This window comes from Capsicum annuum, chromosome 8 (genome assembly GCF_002878395.1).
Source record: "Capsicum annuum cultivar UCD-10X-F1 chromosome 8, UCD10Xv1.1, whole genome shotgun sequence".
Lineage (NCBI taxonomy): Eukaryota > Viridiplantae > Streptophyta > Magnoliopsida > Solanales > Solanaceae > Capsicum > Capsicum annuum.
This window is the reverse complement of record NC_061118.1, coordinates 158,763,464-158,784,120: the sequence shown is the minus strand read 5'-3', so window position 1 is coordinate 158,784,120 and position 20,657 is coordinate 158,763,464. Positions and strand designations below refer to the sequence as shown.

Below are 20,657 nucleotides of genomic sequence, written 5' to 3'. Positions count from 1 at the left end.
TGTTGAGATTTTTGTAATATGTGTAGAAAGTTGAGATTTTTTGTAATATTGGAAACATAAGTTGTGTATTTGTGTAATTTTTTTTAAAAAAATTAACAAATAAAGGCCATTGGATTATCCTAACCTGTCATACGTTATCCCATGAAAAAATAGACAATGCCCCCGATCTATTAGCCAATTAGCAACTACATACTTATATTTTATGAGGGTTTTATTGCTCTCTAAAATTATTTAAAACTTAAAATTATTACGTTCATAAATATTTGTGGGGTAAAGTATTTGTATTTCATTCTTTTGGGGCGAGTGAAGATCTTTTCTTCTTCATGACAACTTGTCGGACATCCATGCACGACCATTCTCCATGAAAACACGGTCGTTAATCGACACAACAAAAAATGTTGATAATAATTTCGCCCCCACTCTCCACAACTAGGAACTCTTAACCTAAAATCTTTTAATTCAAAGTAAATTTTTGCTTGAATTAGTGACACCCAACTAATTTTCTTCAATAATATTTTAATACTAGGAAACTTTCTAGTTCTATACCCAGTACCCAATATACCCACACAAATTCGTATAATCAATTGCAAAATTGCAAATGTTGTGGTCTGATTTCTTTCAATTTTGGAGCTTAAACTTCGTCAATAGCATTGTACAAATCTTTCTTCAAGTTCAGACAGCTAATTCAGTAGATAAATTGAATTTCGGGTTCAAATAATAATTTGCCTACTGATTGTAACGTCATTTTCCTGCAAATCATGTACTTCAACTCCTTTCGCACAATTGTCCTGAAAAACTAATACAAAATCACATCTAAATATGAGCTCCAACGTTTCGATTCTTTTGATATATTACCCACTTAAAATAGAGCTCATTTGTGGCAAGTTGAAATTTAAAGTCAAACTTTTGAACCGATTTTATTGGTGACTTTTAGCTGGTGTTTTACATTTTCACCTTGACCTTATGTTTTCAGTCCATAAACAACTCTAAACAATGATGCTCCCAATTCAAGAAAATAGATCCAAAATCTCATATGGAAACTCATCAATTTTCGATGAATTTTGATGTTCTTCAAATTCATAAGTCACAACTATGATTTATGAAGTCAATCATCCCAGTGTTTACTGCTTCAATCACCCATCAGCAATTTAGACGTATTTTTGGGACTACAAAAATAGTTTAGGGATAAATTTTTTGGTGTCTTACTTGATTGCCTAGCTTGGGATGACTTATCTCGTGATTAACAAATAGTATGGATAAGCTATTCCATTTTTTTGGTGGTATAATAATTTCAGTATAAAAATAATTAATTTCAGCATAACTAATCTCGGTATAACTTGTCGAATTAAATGACAAATAACTTATGGGGTCGTTTGGTTGGAGATAAGTTATCTTGAGATAATTAATCTCAGGATTAGCTAACTCAAGATTAGTTATTCCACCATATATATATGAAGTTAATTATATCACCACTAAAGTATAAAATGACAGGATAGATAATCTCTTGACCAACTAATACCTCTAACAAAATATATAATAAAATAATTCTATATTTTATTCTGATACCATTATGAATTATACCTCACACCAGCCAAACGACCCGAAAGGATCCAAAGGATATGATAGTCCATTAATTTTCAGTGTCATACAAATGAGGATATATTGAAGTTTGGGGACCTAATTGACATCAAACTGGCGTCGCAAGAATAATTCGTTTTGTCCCATTTTTTAGTGTATAAAAAGCATATATGGTCCTTGTATGTCAGGTGTAAAGTAACACTCCCTCACTTTGCTCACTCCCCAATATTGCCTTCTTAATTCATTCACTAGGGTTTAAGGGAGAAATACGAAAATCGAACAATAGATCGAATATACAGCGATTCTCGGCATCAACATACTGAACTAATAATCACTCTCACTGTGTGTTTGTGTGTGTGTTGGTGGGTTATTCATCTCCAAAGTAAGGTTCCTCTTTTTGGCTTTTTTATTTTTAGTTTTATTTTTTAAATGGATTTTCGTATTGCGATTTCAAGATATTCTCATGAATGATGCGTCTTAGGTTATTTAGGGTTTTATGTTGGAGAATTTGACTGACTTGATGTTTCGTGATTGGAATTAACAGTGTAATTGATATTTGTTTTGCCATAGTGGGTTGTTATGTTGAAGAATTTACGAATATAATGAATATATTATGTAATGTCTTTTATTTCGTGAAGATTGTATGGTAATTATAGTTGTTTGATGGATGTTTTAGGGTTGGTAACTGTTTGTGAAGTCTTTAATAGTGGCCCTTGAGACGAGGGTCTTTCGGAAACAGCCTCTCTACCTCCGCGAGGTAGTGGTAAGGTTCTCATACGTTTTCCCCTCCCTAGATTCCACTTGTGGGATTTCACTGGGCATGTTGTTGTTGTTGTAATCTTTAATAGTGAAGTACTTATTTAAGATCAGATAGATTTCTGGGTTCTGGGTTCTTTTTCGTTTTTATTTTTTCTTTTAAAATCTACTGAGTGTTAAATACCTGTTGTTATACAATTGGATGTTTTTCTTTTGGACCAAGTAATGATATTCACACTAAACCATTACCTTACAATAAACTTGTTCTTGGCCTAGTGTTGCTTGTTTTTGCAAAAACACTGCAAATATTGACACACCAGAAATTATTACGAAAGTATGTTGTATTCTATTATGTGATTGGCAATAACATCAGGGTTAATGATGCTTAACGTACTTTCTCATTTTTAAGTCTTTGAAAACTTCCCTATGCCCAGCAATAGCTTTTTCCACTTGCCCCATCGGTGACTTGAACCCATGCGGAGGGTACTTTTGTGCTGATAAGAGTACTGCTATGATAAGTTGAATGTTTATATATACATAAATGGTATGTACAAGTAGGATATAGATTTAGTTGTTCATCGCAGGGATAACTGAATAATTTACAGAACAAATATTTCATTGTTAGAAGAAAAATCTTTCTAGGAGGATGGATTATGAGAAAAGTAATTGTCAGTTTACATCTATATATTTCATAAATGTGTGATAAGCAAAACCAATTTGTGGAATCCTATAGATATCACTGGCATCCAGCATTGCTACCTGTTTAAAAAAAATCACTGGCATAGTGATATTTGTTCTGTAGAGTAGAGATAACAATGACTCTCGAAATACATGCGTTATGGTAGAATCAACTAGCTCACTCTCTTTGAGCTTGGGCTTGCCAATAACATCATATTCGTGATTGCTTATCTATATACTTTTGCTGTGTCGATATCCAGAGGCTTATTTCCTAAAAATATATGTAGATTATTAGTCAATACGTTCCTCTGCTCTATAGTTAAGTAGCGACAGTGGCTTGATAATAGCAGTAAGAATTCAACTGTACTGTGTGTGACTTTTCCTTTTTCCGTTTCCTCACTCTTAGAGCTTTTCTTTTCCTGCGATGAACAAAGATATTTGTTCAGAGATGTAGGTTTCCTTTTGGTTAGTACATCCATGTTGGCAAGACACTAGTTAGGGTTATAATTTTTGCTAATTTGCACATGATTAGTGGCGATTGTTGTTATTATTATTCATAATAATAGTGTTTATAATTATTAATGTTAGTATTTTTATTTTCATTATTATCTTTTCCATCTGCAGCCAATTAAACTGCAATTGTTTCTTTCTGTTGGTATAGACTAGGGAAAACATAGCCTTTGGAGGTCCCAAAAAATGGCGAATAATTTGACTATTACGAACATACTCGAGAAGGTAAACTTCTCATGGTATTCTTATCTTGTTATCCATTTCTTACACTCATTTGTTTGCATTACCTAAGTCCTATTGCTCCAACAAAAATATGCAATTTGACTTAGCTTGACTACATTTTGCAGATGACAGGCAAGGACAAGGACTACAGATATATGGCAACTTCTGATTTGCTAAATGAGTTAAACAAAGAGGGGTTTAAACTTGATGTTGAGCTTGAGGGGAAGTTATCAAGCACAGTTTTGCAGCAACTCGATGATGCAGCCGGCGATGTTTCTGGATTGGCTGTGAAATGGTCTGACATTTTCTCATTTGTCTTTTCCTATACTTGTGCTGTTTCCGGCTGGGGACTAGGAACTTCTTATTGACCCTACTAAAATGGTTGTAATTTTTTCATATTCTAGATCCTGTTTAATAATCACCATAGGTCTGCCAAATATTCATTTCCCCTGTTAAATGGTATAACCTTTTCCCATTCGTCATTTCTTGTGCTGTTCTTGGATGGGACTAGGAGCTTCTTGTTGACCCTTACTAAAATGATTGTAATCTTTTTCATATTGTAGATCCTATTGCATAATCACCATAGGCCTGCCAAATATCTTGTTTTACTTGTTGATGTTTTCTTGGTATTGTGACCAAACAACAACAACAACAACAAACCCAGTATATTCCCACCTAATGGGGTCTGGGGAGGGTAGAATGTACGCAGTCCATACCACTACCTCTAAAGAAGTAGAGAGGCTGTTTCTGATAGACCCCCGACTCAAGACACAGGACAATATACAAAAATATTCAAAGCATGAAACATGATAAACTAACATAGATACAACATCCACAAAAGTAATGTACAATACCAAACAAAAGACACCAAAACCCTCCTAACTACGGACTAGGATTCATCCACCCACCTTATCCCTCTATCCTAGTGTTTTTCCTCCAAACCTTCCTATCCAGTGTCACGTCCTCAGTGAGACGTAACTGCTCCATGTCACGTCTAATCACTTCTCTCCAGTATTTCTTCGGTCTACCCCTACCCCGCTTGAAACCATCTAACGCTAGTCTCTCACACCTACGAACTGGGGCATCCGTGCCCCTCCTCATCACATGACCAAACCATCTCAACCTCACTTCCCGCATTTTTTCCTCCACCGACACCACTCCCACCTTCTCCCGAATAATCTCATTCCTAACCCTGTCAGCCCTTGTAAGACCACACTTCCAATGCAACATCCTCATTTCCGCCACCTTCAACTTTTGGATATGGGAAGTCTTAACTGGCCAACACTCCGCTTCGTACAACATAGCCGGCCGGACTGCAACTCTATAGAATTTGCCATTAAGCTTGGGAGGCACCTTCTTATCGCATAAAATCCCCGAAGCGAGCCTCCATTTCATCCAACTGCCCCAATACGGTGCGAGACATCCTCATCTATCTCTCTATTTCCCTGGATCGTAGACCCAAGATACTTAAAACTATCCCTCTTGCAAACTGCCTGAGAGTCCAACTTCACCACCACCTCCTCCTCTTGCCTCGAGTCACTACACTTGCACTCCAAATACTCCGTCTTGGTCCTACTCAATCTGAAACCTTTAGACTCCAGAGTTTGCCTCCAAACCTTCAGCTTATCATTAACACCTTGCCGCGACTCGTCAATCAAAACTACATCATCCGCAAAAAGCATACACCAAGGCACCTCGCCTTGTAAACTCTGCGTCAGCACATCCATCACCACGGCAAATAAGAACGGACTAAGAGCTGATCCCTGATGCAACCCTGTCAAGACCGGAAAGTGCTCAGAATCTCCTCCCACCGTCCTTACTCGTGTTGCACTGATCAAGTTGCTTAGTGTAACCTTAGTTGTTGGGGGTGATTTTATGAATATCGGAAGTTATATAAAAGATGCCTAATGCTTGAACAAGGGGTCATTTGAGATTTTTGACTTGACCCTTTTTCTTTAGTCTACACCTTTCAGCATTATTTAATCCATGGTACAGTTTCTCGTGCTATGCTTAGCAATTAGACAAATTCTGATTTCATTTCATGTGATTCATGTTTGAAAAAGACATAGGCCTTTTTGTTTGTACTACTGCCTGCCCGCTGTGTTGGAATGTTTTGAAGTTCCCTTCTAGTTTGGAATGGACAATGTTAAGTTTAAACTCACTCTAGTCTGAGCTACCCAAGTATGCCAGCACTTCCTGTTTGTGTTGCCCGACCTGATCATACTCTTACATGACTGCTAGTTTGGTTGACTCATTCTGTTTACAAGATTTTACATATTTCGTCTGGATTTGTGAATTTTGTAATCTGTTTGTACTGGTAACAGAGAGCAGAAGAAGTGAATTGTGTCAATACTTTGCATTAGGTACTAATTCCCGTTGACATGCATCATCTTGCTTTTCAACATTTCTTAAGCCTGAGAAAATTGTATTACAGCCATCATTGCTTTCTTGACTACTTTTGTTTTTCAGCCTTGCTCCATTGGCGAAGAAGGTTCGTGAGCAGCAAATTCTAGAGATGACTAATAGGCTCTGTGATAAACTTCTTAATGGAAAAGAACAACATCGTGATATTGCTAGCATAGCTTTGAAGACTATTGTATCCGAAGTTCCTTCATCATCAATTGCTAGAAACGTCCTCGTCTCAATTTCACCTAAGTTAATAAAAGGGATCACTGCTCCGGTGAGTTGTTCAAACTTCACTGTGAATTTTGTACATCATATATTAATTGGGTTGTCATATTATTTGTAGGTTGAGTTTAGAAGATCTTTTTCAAGTGAAACGCCTTGACCTTTGAAGTTGGAGAATTTATCTTGTTTTCATGTGTATTTCTATGCGATTCATGAATAAAAAGAGTAATGCTGCATGGTGGTCATCCCTTTAAACTTGTTTGAGTAACACTAACTGGCTCCTGAATTTGTGAACTGTGTGGGTGTCTTTCAATAGCTGATGAGGAAATTACCTTATCTTAGATGAAGATGAAATCGTTCAAATTGGCTGCTCTAGATGATCTTATTTAACTGCGGTGCATGGAAAGATTAAAACATATACATCCTTATGATTGGTTTTGGATTTATCTTTTCTGATCTTGAGGCTTTCTGGTCTTAATTTCTTGTTCATCATTCAGTACTTATCGTTCTGTCTGTTAGTCGTGTTCTAGTTTCCTCATTAAGCCAACCAATTGCCTTCTAAGTTAACTGAAACAGTGAGTAGATAGGTCTAGGCAATTGATGTGACCTAAACTAGTGAATAATAGGTGGAAAGAGGATATAGGAAGGAGTTTTTGCACCTTCTTATATAGGAAAGCTTGAGGATTTCTTATGACGGTGGTGTCTGAGCCATCTGGTACGCACCTCAACTATTCCAATGGATACCTAACCTCCCACCAACACAGGTACTGAGTTAACTACCCACCAAGGCTTATACAACTGAGAAGAAACCACCTAATATTTTTTTTGCCTCCAATGAAATTTAAACCCGAGATCTCTTGGCTATCCTTGCACTTTATTGTCTGCTAGGGCAAAACCCTTGGATGCAGGACAAGATAAGGAAGTTGGAATGAATAATTCACTTCTGAAAAGTATTTTCTTTTACTTGTTCTTCCGAGGCAAAGGAAAACATAAATAGAAGGTTTTGATCCACCAATTATTCTTTGCACTCAATGTTACTTAATTTTGTGTCCTAAATAAAAGAGTTAAGATTTGTTTTTTTTAATAAAGTAACTAATTTTATAAATATTGGGCCAAAAGTGCCAATATGGAAGTACAAAAAGAGATGGTTTTCTATGACCTTCATCCAATCTTCTATCCATAAGCGGACTTCATGGGCAACCATCATTGACTCAACGTACAAGAATCTGCAGGTGCCTTCTAGTGTCCATATTTGATTCTTTAATTGCCTCTACTCCCTCTCTCTCTCTCTTTCGGAGGGTGGGGTGGGGTGGGGGTGGTTAAAGCATTTCTCGTCTTTTTGTTCACTGCTCTTTCATGAAATCAAATTTCCCTCCATCATTCCAAATGAAGGACCTGTTATGCTGTTCAGTAACAAAGGCAGGATTGTAGGTGAATTGTCGAGGCATGCACAATTTTGTTCTAAGTAATGCTGTCATTCTTCTCTATATTCTCCTATCACCCTTCCATTTTGGGGAACTCAAACACACTGTTTATTTTCTAATGCACATATTTTTAGTTACTTTTTTCTTTTTATGAGTTTCTCTATTATTGTCTCCTTCCCAGGGTATGAGCACCGAGATTAAGTGTGAATGTCTGGACATACTGTGTGATGTTCTTCACAAGTACGGGAATTTGATGGACACTGACCATGAGTCGTTATTAACTTCGTTATTGCCCCAGCTGAGTTCCAATCAAGCTAGTGTCAGGAAGAAGACTGTTTCATGTATAGGTAACTACATTATCAGTTTCTCTTTGTCGCATGTGCTTTAAATTGTGAATGGAGAGTGTATCAACTTAAAACAGGGTTTTTTTGTTTGCTTAGTCATAGATGCCTTGGGAGATGGTAACTGCAATTTCCGTTTCAGACATGGAAATATGGGCTAATAAGATTTCGTAGACTATCATGTACTGCTGGACTAGTGGGCCAAGCTTTGTACTTTTTATGCTGTAAATTCAGTGTAACCTTTTTCCTATACAGCATCTCTGTCGTCGAGTTTGTCGGATGATTTGCTGGCGAAGGCTACAGTTGAAGTTGTTCGCCTTTTGAGCAATAAGCGGTCAAAGTCTGAGATGATACGAACTAACATTCAGATGATTGGGGCTTTAAGGTAGCAAATCCTGAATTTAAATTCGTGCTTGCATTTTGTCCAATCAAATGTCATGTAATTTTGATATACTTGTTTGCGTGGTTAACTTTAGATAAATGCCAAGGACAGCATACTTTTCTCAGCAGTAGGTATAGTGGATACTAGGAAAACAAGGGAATCGAGTCAAAATATTGGAAATTCATTTTCTGTCTCGTGTGCTGGACATTTACATAGGAGGATTAAAGCGAAGTACGTTCAGTATATAAACAATGGTTATTTGGCCTGGTCTTCCTGTTGGTTAGTTCTAGAACTGCTTACTTGTATCAAGTGAAACAAAAGAGGGCCGATTGACTTGTATCTGGGTGCTCTCTGCTGCAGATGAGTGTTTAGTGTTTGTCACTTTTAAATGGATAATTTGGACTTAAATAAACGTGAAATAGAAAATATGAAGGTGTCAGACTGACACATGCTCGCTCACTCCTGCCTACGAAGGTGTCGGACTGACACATGCATGCTCACTCCTGCCTCTCCATTTTCCATTTAAGATCCTCTATTTTTTCCTTCTAAGATGGTGTGATTCCTTTTGGAGACCCTTACCTCTTTTACTTCCTATCTATTTTGTTGACTATTTTTTTACTTAAGCTGTCAAATTGTGGTTCCAGCCGTGCTGTTGGCTATCGTTTTGGTCCTCACCTTGGAGAGACAGTTCCATTGTTAATTAACTACTGTACAAGTGCATCTGAAAATGATGAGGAGCTTCGTGAATATAGTCTGCAGGTGTTGTATAAATTGATCGTCTTTTTTTTCCCTGTTCTTGTTTACCCTCTCCTGGATGCCGCATTGATTTTGAAGTATTTTCATTTCCAGGCACTTGAGAGCTTTTTGCTAAGGTGTCCCCGGGATATTTCTTCTTACTGTGATGAAATTTTGCATCTCACCCTGGAATATCTCAGCTATGATCCCAACTTCACTGACAATATGGAGGAAGATGTTGATGAAGAAATTCTTGAGGAGGATGAAGATGAGTATGTTCACTTATGCTCTGGAGCTTGCGAAGACGCATTAGAATTATACATTGCAGATTTCTTACTAATCAAATTACTTTTTCAATTTTTGTTGTAGCGAGAGTGCTAACGAATACACGGATGATGAAGATGTCAGTTGGAAGGTTAGAAGAGCTGCTGCCAAATGTCTGGCTGCATTGGTAGTTACTCGGCCTGAGATGCTATCAAAGCTGTACGAGCAGGTATGACTAGGAAGTGTGACCTATTTTGGCTTACTTTATCTCATTGTCACCATAAGCTAATAATGCCGACTCTAACCTTGTGCAGGCTTGTCCAAAGTTGATTGACAGGTTTAAAGAAAGGGAAGAGAATGTTAAGGTAAATTTGAAACGTGTGCTGAATTTCCTAAACGAACTGGTTTTAATCATCTAATACTTGTTCAACAGATGGATGTGTTCAGTACGTTCACTGAATTGTTGCGACAAACAGGCAATGTTACAAAAGGACAGACCGATCTGAATGAATCAAGGTTAGTTTTACTTTGTCTTATTTTTTGTTTTCTGTTATCATTTTGCTTTTGGTCAGAATCTTGCATTAAAAAATCATAAGTTCGTTAACCCCATCAATAATCTAGCATCAAAGATTAAAATAGGTCCAGGATAGGACCCCAAGTCCACCCACCCGTGATCAAACTCCCTTAGTAGAATAAACCCTGTATATTGATACCCATCTCATATTTAATAGTAGCAATAATAAAGAAAATGCAGTGTTACGTTGAATAGTGTATAGTGGCTTAAGATTTGTGGTTGTTGAGCCTCAAGCGTCTTGCCAGCAAAGACAGTATGCACCCAATCATATGTAGGAATTAGATTTTGAGATTCCCATATGGTATTTTTCTCTGTCTTCCTTTCTTTTTTTGGGGTACAAGTGGTTTTCCTTCCTCTCAATGGACTGATTTCACTTTCTTTTTACCTCACCAAATATAATGTGGATTAGGAGATTCCTAATGCTTACTTCGTACTGGCATAGCCAGTTTGATGATGGTCTCAATATTTTTAATCTGGGATAATTCAAATAAATGATGATTTCAATGGTTACTTTCATTGCGTCATTCAGTCCTAGATGGCTATTGAAGCAAGAAGTGCCGAAGATTGTCAGATCATTAAATAAGCAGCTTCGGGAGAAGTCTGTTAAGACAAAGGTATGTGTCTACTCCTTAGTGCAATCCTTGCTACTGTTTATACGTTTGTTGGCTTTACATTTCATGAGTCTCTCTTTTTTAGGTTGGTGCCTTCTCAGTTTTGAAAGAACTTGTGGTTGTCCTGCCTGATTGCCTTGCAGAGCACATTGGATCCCTTATTCCTGGAATTGAGAAGGCATTATGTGTAAGTTGTCTTTTACTGCTTGTATTTGTGCTTTATCTAGTAAATTTTCCTGGATTTGTCTCTTCTTTTCTATTAAACGTTGTGAGTGGTGTGCTGTACAGGACAAATCTTCCACATCAAATTTAAAGATTGAAGCCCTCATATTTACAAGATTAGTGTTAGCATCACATTCACCACCTGTTTTCCACCCACATATTAAGGTAAGCCATCTCGTTGCTTTTCTGCCTGATACAATTTTAGCAGATGTAATTCGAACCTGTACTGGTGCGAACTGATAATACTCTATTTTTAAAAGCTTAAAAAATTCTGGGAGTTGAAGGGGGGAGCCCTTGGAGTAACTGCTAAAGTTGCTGCCATGTGACCAGGAGGTCACGGGTTCTAGCCTTGGAAACAACCTCTGGCCTTAATACAAGGTAAGGCTGCGTACAATATACACTCTTGTGGTGGGGCCCTTCCCCGGACCCTGCGCATAGCGAGAGCGTTAGGGCACCGGGCTGCCCTTTTTAGAAAATTCTGGGAGTTCTACTTCTCACATAACAACAACAACATACACATTGGGGAGTGGGGAGGTACTAGTTCTCACATAAATAACAAAGAGAATTTCATTTATTGATTGAGAAACGGTGGTAATCTTGCATTACTATGATCTTATAACTGGACTGGTGTGTGCATATATCACTATGTCAAAGTTTGTAAAGTCTATAGGTCATCTACTTTTCACATAATAAACGGAGAAGAAAACATAAATTCCTATATTGAGAAATGGTTCTCATTATGCATAATACAAGTTTAACCTCAAAAAGGCAAGTAGCCCTGATATTTGAATAAGGAAAAGATAGTCAACCCTCAATAGGACTGTTCAGCGAGTTGTATGGCTTCATTCGTTGACTGATCAATGATGAGATGATCTAATGATGTTATATCTTTCCTTCATCTTTTGCAAAATCTCTCTCCTTTTATTTTTCCCTGTGAATTTGAAAATTTTCTAGTTTTTTTTTTTTTTTTTTTGTGATTTACAACCTCCGAATAAATGATTATATAGTAGAAATCATCTTAGTACGACAACCTGTATGTCCAAGGTGTCTTTGACAATGCTCTCTGCTTTTGTTAACTAGGCTATAACTAGTCCTGTTATATCTGCTGTTGGCGAGCGGTATTATAAAGTTACTGCAGATGCATTAAGAGTTTGTGGTGAGCTTGTACGGGTATTGCGGCCGAATTTTGAGGTTAGGATTCTTGTATTTTGCCAATCAACAACTTGTATTAGCTCTCTCTGAAGCACTGATTATTTTGCTTTTTAGGGTTCAACCTTTGATTTCAAACCCTATGTTATTCCAATATATAACGCCATCATGGTGCGTTTGACAAACCAAGATCAGGATCAGGTCAGTTGCTTGCTTGAGAAATGACGATTTTCTTATTTAAATTTGATGTTTACGTAAACTGTGCTCGACTTCCAGGAGGTTAAGGAGTGTGCTATTACTTGCATGGGGCTCGTCGTTTCAACGTTTGGTGATCACCTGCATGCTGAATTATCTGCATGTCTTCCAGTTCTGGTGGATCGAATGGGCAATGAAATCACAAGACTGACAGCTGTCAAGGTTTGTTTGACGTTTGTCTTGAGTTTTGGCTTCTGTTTTCTCATCAGGCAAACTTCAACCATAAGATTGAATATAAATTGGAAAAAAGGTGCAAGTACTTGGAGATAATGGGCGGCTCTTTTGTTTTTTTTTTTAAAAAACGATTAAAATTTTGACATATATATCAGGAACTGTAGGATCCAAGAAAATGATCATTTCAAGATGTACTCTGTTGCATCTTGATGCTTCATTAATGAAACTTGTTACTTCAACTAATAAAAAAAGAAAATGAACATTTAAGATTTTGGCTCATGAGTTGGTATAACCAGAAAAGAGAAATCTTTATGTAACAGTATTATAGAAATACTTTGCCTCCGCTCTACTCTCACCACTTCCAAGACAGGACTTCTGATCTTCACTTACTGCCAATATTCTTGCTCTTCCTACGGCAAGTGGTTTAAATTACTTGCTGCTTTGGTTGCATTGATTTGATTGAATTTTTCTCAGAGTGCATACGTTATTTGCAGGCTTTTGCTGTCATAGCTGCTTCTCCATTGCACCTAGATCTCTCATGTGCCATCGAGCAAGTGATTTCCGAGTTAACTGCGTTCTTACGCAAGGTGAAACTAGATGTTCTCAAATTTTAACTTCTTAGGGAAAAATTCACTGCATTTTATATTATTAGGAAGTCTCAACAGTTTTTCTACTTTTGGAGAGTAGGCCAATCGTGCTCTCAGACAAGCTACTCTAGGGACCTTGAACACCCTCATTGTTGCTTATGGCGATAAAATCGGATCTGCTGCATATGAAGTTATTGTTATGGAACTTTCTACGCTAATAAGGTTTGTATTTATGATTATTTGATTGGCTAATTTTCACATGTCAGATGTTCCTACAATATTTCAATCTTAAATTGTGCCATCAATATATTCTCACTTTTTGATCCATTTCCACTTTAGTGACTCAGACTTGCACATGACAGCCCTTGCGCTGGAGCTTTGCTGTACATTAATGGCTGATAGAAGGTCTAGTGCAAATGTGGGTTTGACTGTGAGAAGCAAAGTTCTTCCTCAAGCTTTGACCCTAGTGAGAAGTTCACTGCTTCAGGGGCAAGCCCTACTGGTACTTCCTTGTTTCTGTTGGTTTCAGTTTTGATCTAGGCTGTTTTTTATACAGCACTCACTTCTATTAATATGTCAGGCTCTCCAAAACTTTTTTGCTGCATTGGTTTACTCTGCCAATACAAGCTTCGAAACTCTGCTAGATTCTCTTCTTTCAACTGCTAAACCATCTTCCCAGTCTGGCGGTGTTACCAAACAAGCTTTGTTTTCCATTGCTCAATGCGTGGCAGTTCTTTGTCTTGCCGCTGGTGACCAGAAGTGTTCTTCTACGGTTAACATGTTGACAGACAGCCTGAAAGATGATAGTAGTACTAATTCGGTAGGTCTTTTATTTATTCATTTGTTTATTTATTTATTTATTTTTGTATCTTGGATATGTGTTTGTTGCTGTTGAATTGTATGTCAATCTCATTTAAAGACTTTAGTTGTTAGAGTAGTCAACTTGTATGATTACTTAATTATGTTTTCAACACGCTAATATGACCCCACTTGATTCTTTTTTGTGGGCAAGCATGCTACAATTTTTTTTGAATCCAAGACCTTTTGCCTGCTTTGACACCAGTTTAAGAAAATACACTTTCGGTCTAACTCAACCTCTGAAGTTGCCTCATCATCATGAGGATTGCTCAAGACCACGATGGGAGGTGACAGCCCATTGTTCTACCACAAGTGAAACAGTCTAATCCACTAGCGATAGTATCCACTTTGTGTTAAAGCTTCGCGGGCTTTAAAATGTATCACTAGAGTTTCAAAGCTAGCTTCTTTATATACCTAGCATCTCTCTCTCATGTTTTGCCAATGTTAGATTTGCTTAGGGTGTACCAATATTTGATGCTCTAATAGGAAATAGCCCACACACCTAGGATTGAAGATATGAACTATGGTTAACAAGGGTGCTCCACACACTAATGACATTTCTTAACAGGCCATGTTAAGAAAATGAACATCAAGCACTAAAAGTTAGTTGAGAAGGAATGTTCGAAACCATACAAGGAAATGGATATGATGACATTTTCTGCTTGTCATTAGCTTTTGTATTTTGTTAGTAGTTGTGGCACACTATTGATTCATATAAGAATGAAACAAATTTTCTGAGCTTGGACTGCCTTTTGAGATAAACCACGAAATAAGTAAATGGATCTGCCATCGAGCATTGTAAATTTACATGACATTGTTCCGTTGTTCTGCTTTCTTCAAATGGTACTTAATGAATTATAATGACTGTAAGAGAACCCTGCTTTTCTGAGTTCAGTTATCCTTTCAGGCCAAGCAGCATCTTGCCTTGCTGTGTCTAGGGGAAATTGGAAGACGGAAGGACCTAAGCTCACATGCCCATATTGAAAATATTGTCATCGAGTCCTTTCAATCACCTTTTGAAGAGATAAAGTCAGCTGCCTCTTATGCTCTAGGAAATATTGCTGTGGGTAATCTACCAAAGTATTTACCCTTCATCTTAGACAAAATTGACAATCAGCAGAAGAAACAGTACCTACTGCTCCATTCTTTGAAAGAGGTATCTGCATTTTAGATGATCTTTATTTCAGGAATTCTTTCCCTCCAATGTAATTGCTTTCTGGACTCATATCGTGATATGTCATTGCCAACAGGTCATAGTGAGGCAATCTGTGGATAATGCTGAATTCCAGGATTCAAGTGTAGATAAAATACTTCATTTGCTCTTTAATCATTGTGAAAGTGATGAAGAGGGTGTTCGGAATGTCGTAGCTGAGTGCCTGGGAAAAATTGCACTTATTGAACCTGGCAAGCTTGTTCCAGCACTGAAGGTACGACTAATGATATATTTCTTAGCTATAAATCATTTTATTTGGACTTACTGTTCTGTCTGCAAACTTTTTAACTATTCTTCTTTTGTGTAGGATCGGATTAGTAATCCAGCTGCGTTCACCAGAGCGACTGTCGTAATTGCTGTGAAATATTCCATAGTTGAGCGGCCAGAGAAGATAGATGAAATCTTGTCTCATGAAATTTCATCTTTCTTGGTGCTTATAAAGGATAAAGACCGGGTATGCCTAATTTTTGATGTTCAGGAACTTATCTGTTGCAGTCTTTCATTATGTTCCCCATATTTAACTTCTCATCACATGCTTTGCTGGTTATGCAGCACGTTCGGCGTGCAGCTGTCCTGGCCTTGAGTACTGCAGCTCATAACAAGCCTATCCTGATAAAGGGCCTTCTACCTGAACTCTTGCCACTTCTCTATGATCAGACAATAATTAAGGTATCAAATCTCTTTAAAATTTAATCAGTTTTTTGTGCATTTTTAGTTTATGTTTATTTCAAGCCACTTGAAACTGGGTCACGCCTCCTTCATTTTGTCTACATTGTTCGTACCCAAGTTTGGGACCATTTATGAGTACATGCATTAATAAGACTCCAACTCTTGGTTATTTGAGATATGTATTGATTGCTGTCCTAAGCTATGGGCCTTATTCCCGAGTAGTAGGATGAGATGCAACTATTAAAGCAAGAATCTGCAAGTTATTGTATGAAGCACATCATCTCTCTTTGTACTTGCGTAATTTTACTTAATTGAAGCTAATCATATGAGTCAGAGATGGATAACTAGAGATTCAACTTTTGATTGATGATGTTATGAAACAATAGGCTCGTTTCTTTTCCCCACGAGCATAAGGCCATCATATTCCAAAATCAAGGTAATTGACCAAGACAACCTCGAGGTATTTATCAGCTAGCATGCCAATAACATAACTCACTAAAACCAATTCACACATACCCAATATACATTGGTATAAATTGTAATGTCAAATATACAATTAAGTAAATGCATATCCTCTCCCAGTTGGAATGGGCCTTTGAGCTTGTTGATAATCTTTATATGCACATTTTTGTGAACATGATGATCATCTTATGGCCACCTGTAAAAAGGCAGCCTTTCTGAAATAAATAATGACTAGGATATGTTTGTGTCCCGATGAAGTCATATAGTATTACGCCATTCACCTTATTAGAGGTTTGTTGCTTTTGTTTAGCAGTCTTATTTGACATCCCATGTTGGTTAATTCTTTTCAAATCAGAACCCTCCCCTCTTCCGTGGACAATTATCTTATAGTTATCAGGGAAATAAGATCAAAGAGAACCTTACTGATCCTACTCATGGAAATTTCTACCTCATATTATTTAGGACGGTATATGCATGGTTGCTGACAAGAAGTTAGATTAATTGTGCGTCTCATAATTGAAAGATAATTCAGGAAATATCAGTTACTATCTCCATTTCAATTTGTTTGACTTACTTTCTTTTTTAGCCCGTTTGAAAAAGAATGCCTCTTTCTTTTTTAGCATCTTTTAATTCCAACTTTCCTCATGACATATTCATGACCACAAGATTAAGTGGGTGTTTGGGTTAGCTTTTAAGTTGGTCAAAATAGCTTATAAGCTATTTTTTGCTTAAAAAAGTGTTTGGCAAATTTTATAAGTGCTTAAAAAAAGTTAATTTTGGTTTTTTTTAAGCCAAAAATAAGAAGCTAGCATTCCTAGCTTTTTTTTTGGAAGATTACAAGCTATTAGAGTTGACCTAGTAAATTACATTTATGTCCCTCATAACTATTTCTTATTCCAAATTTACCCTTATAGCCTTTCACCTCCTTGTTGAAGATCATCTTTTGATATCATTATTTGATTCTGTGGTTCTCAATGCCCATTTTCTCTTAAGAAATCTGGACACATGCTCCTCCTTAGGCAAATTGGATTTCAACATTTCCTGAAACACAATCAAAAGATAAATATTTTCAAGATTTACTCTAATATGGCTAGAGATGGCGAACTTAACTCTAGCCATATTAGTACCTCTTTTGTATGAAACTATTTATCTATTAATGTAATTATAATGATTAGTAACACATATTTTTTGCTTAATGATAAACTCGGCATATATACTAATACTATCCTCGAAGGTTAAAAGCAACAAGTCCAGTTTAATATGAAAATGAAGTGTCGTCACAAATTGCACCTTAATGATACGAAAGCTTAACATAACCATGAAGAAACAAATAATCTTTTAGTATATAACTATCTTTTTCAAACACAAACATTCAACACTTAAACTCTTTAAAAAAATGATTTTTTAGTGCACAAATTAATAGTCATTCATGAAAATATATTTTTATATATATATATATATATATATATATATAAATATATATTAATTTTAATTTGAATCATTTTAGCAATAAAAATTAATAATAATCAACTCTATATATTATTAACAGCTATAAGGGTATTTCAGACATTTTGACCAAAAAAAAAAAGTGCTTAAGAGCATTATTTACCAAACACATCAATAACTTTTTCTCAGTTTCAGCACTTTAATCCAAACACTTAACTGCTTATTTTTAAAATAAGTTCAGCACTTTCAAAAACACTTTTAAAGAACTTTTTTGCAGCCTATCCAAACGGGCTCTAAAGGACATTTTGGTACATTTGACATATCTTTAGTTTAAGACCACAAGATTCAAAAATCTTCTTTACTTTCTTAAACTCCATACCACGTCAAAATTGTCCAAACAAATTGAAAGGAGGGAGTATTCATAACCTTATACTTTAGGAGTGCTACTTATACCCGTTGAGTGGTGTCATTCTGTATCATGATTATACTTCTTCCCTCTTGCAGAAAGAATTGATTAGGACGGTTGATCTAGGTCCCTTCAAGCATACAGTTGATGATGGACTTGAACTGAGAAAGGCAGCTTTTGAATGTGTAGACACTTTGCTGGACACTTGTCTTGATCAAGTGAATCCCTCATCTTTCATCGTTCCATATCTTCAATCTGGTCTGGATGGTAAGTTGATGACTTGTGATAGACTTGATTCTTTTTCTGTTATCTCTGTTTTTTAAATGTGTTGTTATGGTTCTTGATTGGATTTGTTTTGATGTCTGCAAATTTCTCTGTTTTCTTGGGGATGGGAGTGGGTGTGGCGTCATTAGACATGACACCGCGCTCACATGCAAGAATTTTACTGCTGAACTGAATCTTTTGCCTCCTCTCCCAGATCATTATGACGTTAAAATGCCATGCCACCTTATCCTTTCTAAACTTGCTGATAAGTGTCCGTCAGCGGTATTAGCAGGTATAGTATTTTATTCTGCTTTTTTCTAATGAGCTAGTTTGTGTTTTACTTCTTCAGAAGTTATGCTTACTATTTATTGCTTTGCAGTTCTGGACTCTTTGGTGGATCCTCTGCAGAAAACGATAAACTTCAGACCAAAACAGGACGCTGTCAAGCAAGAAGTTGATCGCAATGAAGATATGATTCGAAGTGCCCTTCGGGCAATTGCAGCTTTAAACCGTATCAGGTAGCATCTTTAGTGTCCCTTGAATGATATATACCTTCGTAGATGTGCCTTTGAATCAAGAATATAGGAGGGAATTTACCTCGTTAACCTTTTCATATATTCTTGTTCTCTCTGAAAATGGAAGATTTACATTTCTTTCTTACTGTAGCATCTATTTCAGAATATTCATGACCAAAATGAAGTTAAAATTTTACGAACTTTTGATTAGTGCTGCATTTTGTGCAATATACAAGTTCTAATCTGGCTTTATCGTTTTCTGTGAGTAAAAGAAAATATTTCTTGTTGCTATTTGATACTTCTGTTTCCTTTGCTCTTCTTTTCTCAATCCTTGTTTGCCCGACCTTAGTGTGATGTATTCGTTGCTCCCATTGTTTGCAGTGGAGGAGACTACAGCCACAAGTTCAAGAATCTAATGGGTGAAATTGGGAAGTCACAAACGCTCTGGGAGAAGTATTGTTCTATCAGGAATGAGTGACTTTCCTAGCCTTTTGTGCCACTATGATACAGAATTTTCAGACAAGGTTCCTCAGATTCAACTTGTACAAGTTTGGACAATTATAATTTTACAGCAAGTAATGTGAAGGCGTGGTTCTGATAGAAAATGATAGGAATGCTACTTGAATCAATGCCTACGATGGGATATTTAACGCACTTTACCTTGTATAGGTGTAGTCCTTAGCATTTTGGTTTGTTACATATGCAGTGCGCATTGTCCTTGTTTTGTCTAATTGGTTTTGGGTTCATGGATGTTCAATTGAGTTTTCTTCTTGTACGCGGAAAGTCTCAGCCTATTCTAGAGTAATTTATGAGACATTTTCCCTATTTTAGTGTTAGTTAAATATGCTAATAACAATGTTTTCGAATTCTCTTTTAAGTTCTACATGCTGTTGGATATCCTGGCTTATGGTCTTTTGCTCATACAAAAGCTCTGGATGTGACTCGGTTGAAGAGCTATATTGCAGGGGTGTTTAGTACAGTTTTTCTTAAAAATAATGGTTAAGGAATTAGTATTATTGTAATTCTAATAATGCAAAGGCATGATTACGGAACGTTATATTTCTTGATACTCAGTAATTTAGATTGTCAAGTTTACTGTAAAAATGGTGCATTATCGTTATTCATATTGTGCTCAAGAGAGAGAAGGCTTTAACCAACGAAAATTTTAATTTTTTGAATGTAAAGTTGGCAACTCATTATCGTATCTTATTTGATACTTTGAGCATAGTCTTTTATTTTTTCAGCCAAAATGTGTTCTCTTTGAATATCTAGCATACTAGAAGGAACATCACATCCTGGACAATAACACATGAGTGAAATATAGTAATTACAGGCTTCTTATTTGGTTGGATTATGTCCAGACTATTGGTAGTTATCGAATTATCTTATTGAAATTGAAATTTTTGTTGCTATAATTTTGATATATACTAGTATTTAGTATGTTAATTGTGTCATAAATATATTTGTATTATAGTGAATGTATACTTACACATTTATTAGGAGAAAACATTCGATCGAGTTAGTTTTATTTATAAAAGACGTTTTTTTCTTTATTGTAGTTCTATCCTTGATCCCTCAATACAATCTTTCAACAAAAATAAAGAAGTTTCATCTCCTCTCTCTCCTATTCTTCTTGTTCTTACTGTATTATTTTATAACACTTTGGTATATAATTTAATGTTTACTACTATCGAATATCATATCAAAGTATATAGTTACATGTACTGTTTGTAT

The 20,657-nt window shown here is 36.4% G+C and overlaps 1 protein-coding gene across 2 annotated transcripts; it reads left to right on the top strand.

The window, feature by feature from the left end:
• Positions 1-1,621: 1,621 nt before the first annotated feature.
• On the top strand, positions 1,622-19,818 carry LOC107839825 (cullin-associated NEDD8-dissociated protein 1). 2 transcript variants are annotated; one of them, XM_016683459.2, is made up of 29 exons: positions 1,622-1,960; positions 3,674-3,747; positions 3,870-4,039; positions 6,214-6,424; positions 7,978-8,143; positions 8,393-8,522; positions 9,164-9,278; positions 9,369-9,526; positions 9,624-9,747; positions 9,833-9,883; positions 9,952-10,034; positions 10,622-10,706; positions 10,789-10,890; positions 10,992-11,090; positions 12,006-12,116; positions 12,192-12,275; positions 12,351-12,491; positions 12,998-13,090; positions 13,191-13,312; positions 13,430-13,592; positions 13,671-13,910; positions 14,856-15,104; positions 15,199-15,375; positions 15,469-15,615; positions 15,714-15,830; positions 18,243-18,411; positions 18,623-18,700; positions 18,788-18,926; positions 19,305-19,818. In XM_016683459.2, the coding sequence occupies exons 2-29, from the start codon at positions 3,709-3,711 to the stop codon at positions 19,399-19,401; spliced, it is 3,660 nt and encodes a 1,219-aa protein (XP_016538945.1). In that variant the 5' UTR covers positions 1,622-1,960; positions 3,674-3,708; the 3' UTR covers positions 19,402-19,818. The 2 variants fall into 2 exon arrangements, with proteins under 2 accessions (XP_016538945.1, XP_047250791.1); XM_047394835.1 differs by lacking the exons at positions 1,622-1,960; positions 3,674-3,747; positions 3,870-4,039; positions 6,214-6,424 and adding an exon at positions 7,815-7,837.
• The last annotated feature ends 839 nt before the right edge of the window (positions 19,819-20,657 follow it).

Coding starts and splice junctions, on each gene's coding strand:
- LOC107839825 (XM_016683459.2), top strand. CDS start 3,709: ATGGCGAATAATTTGACTATTACGAACATACTCGAGAAG. Junction 3,748..3,869: donor TTACGAACATACTCGAGAAG/GTAAACTTCTCA, acceptor TACATTTTGCAG/ATGACAGGCAAGGACAAGGA. Junction 12,276..12,350: donor CAAACCAAGATCAGGATCAG/GTCAGTTGCTTG, acceptor CTCGACTTCCAG/GAGGTTAAGGAGTGTGCTAT.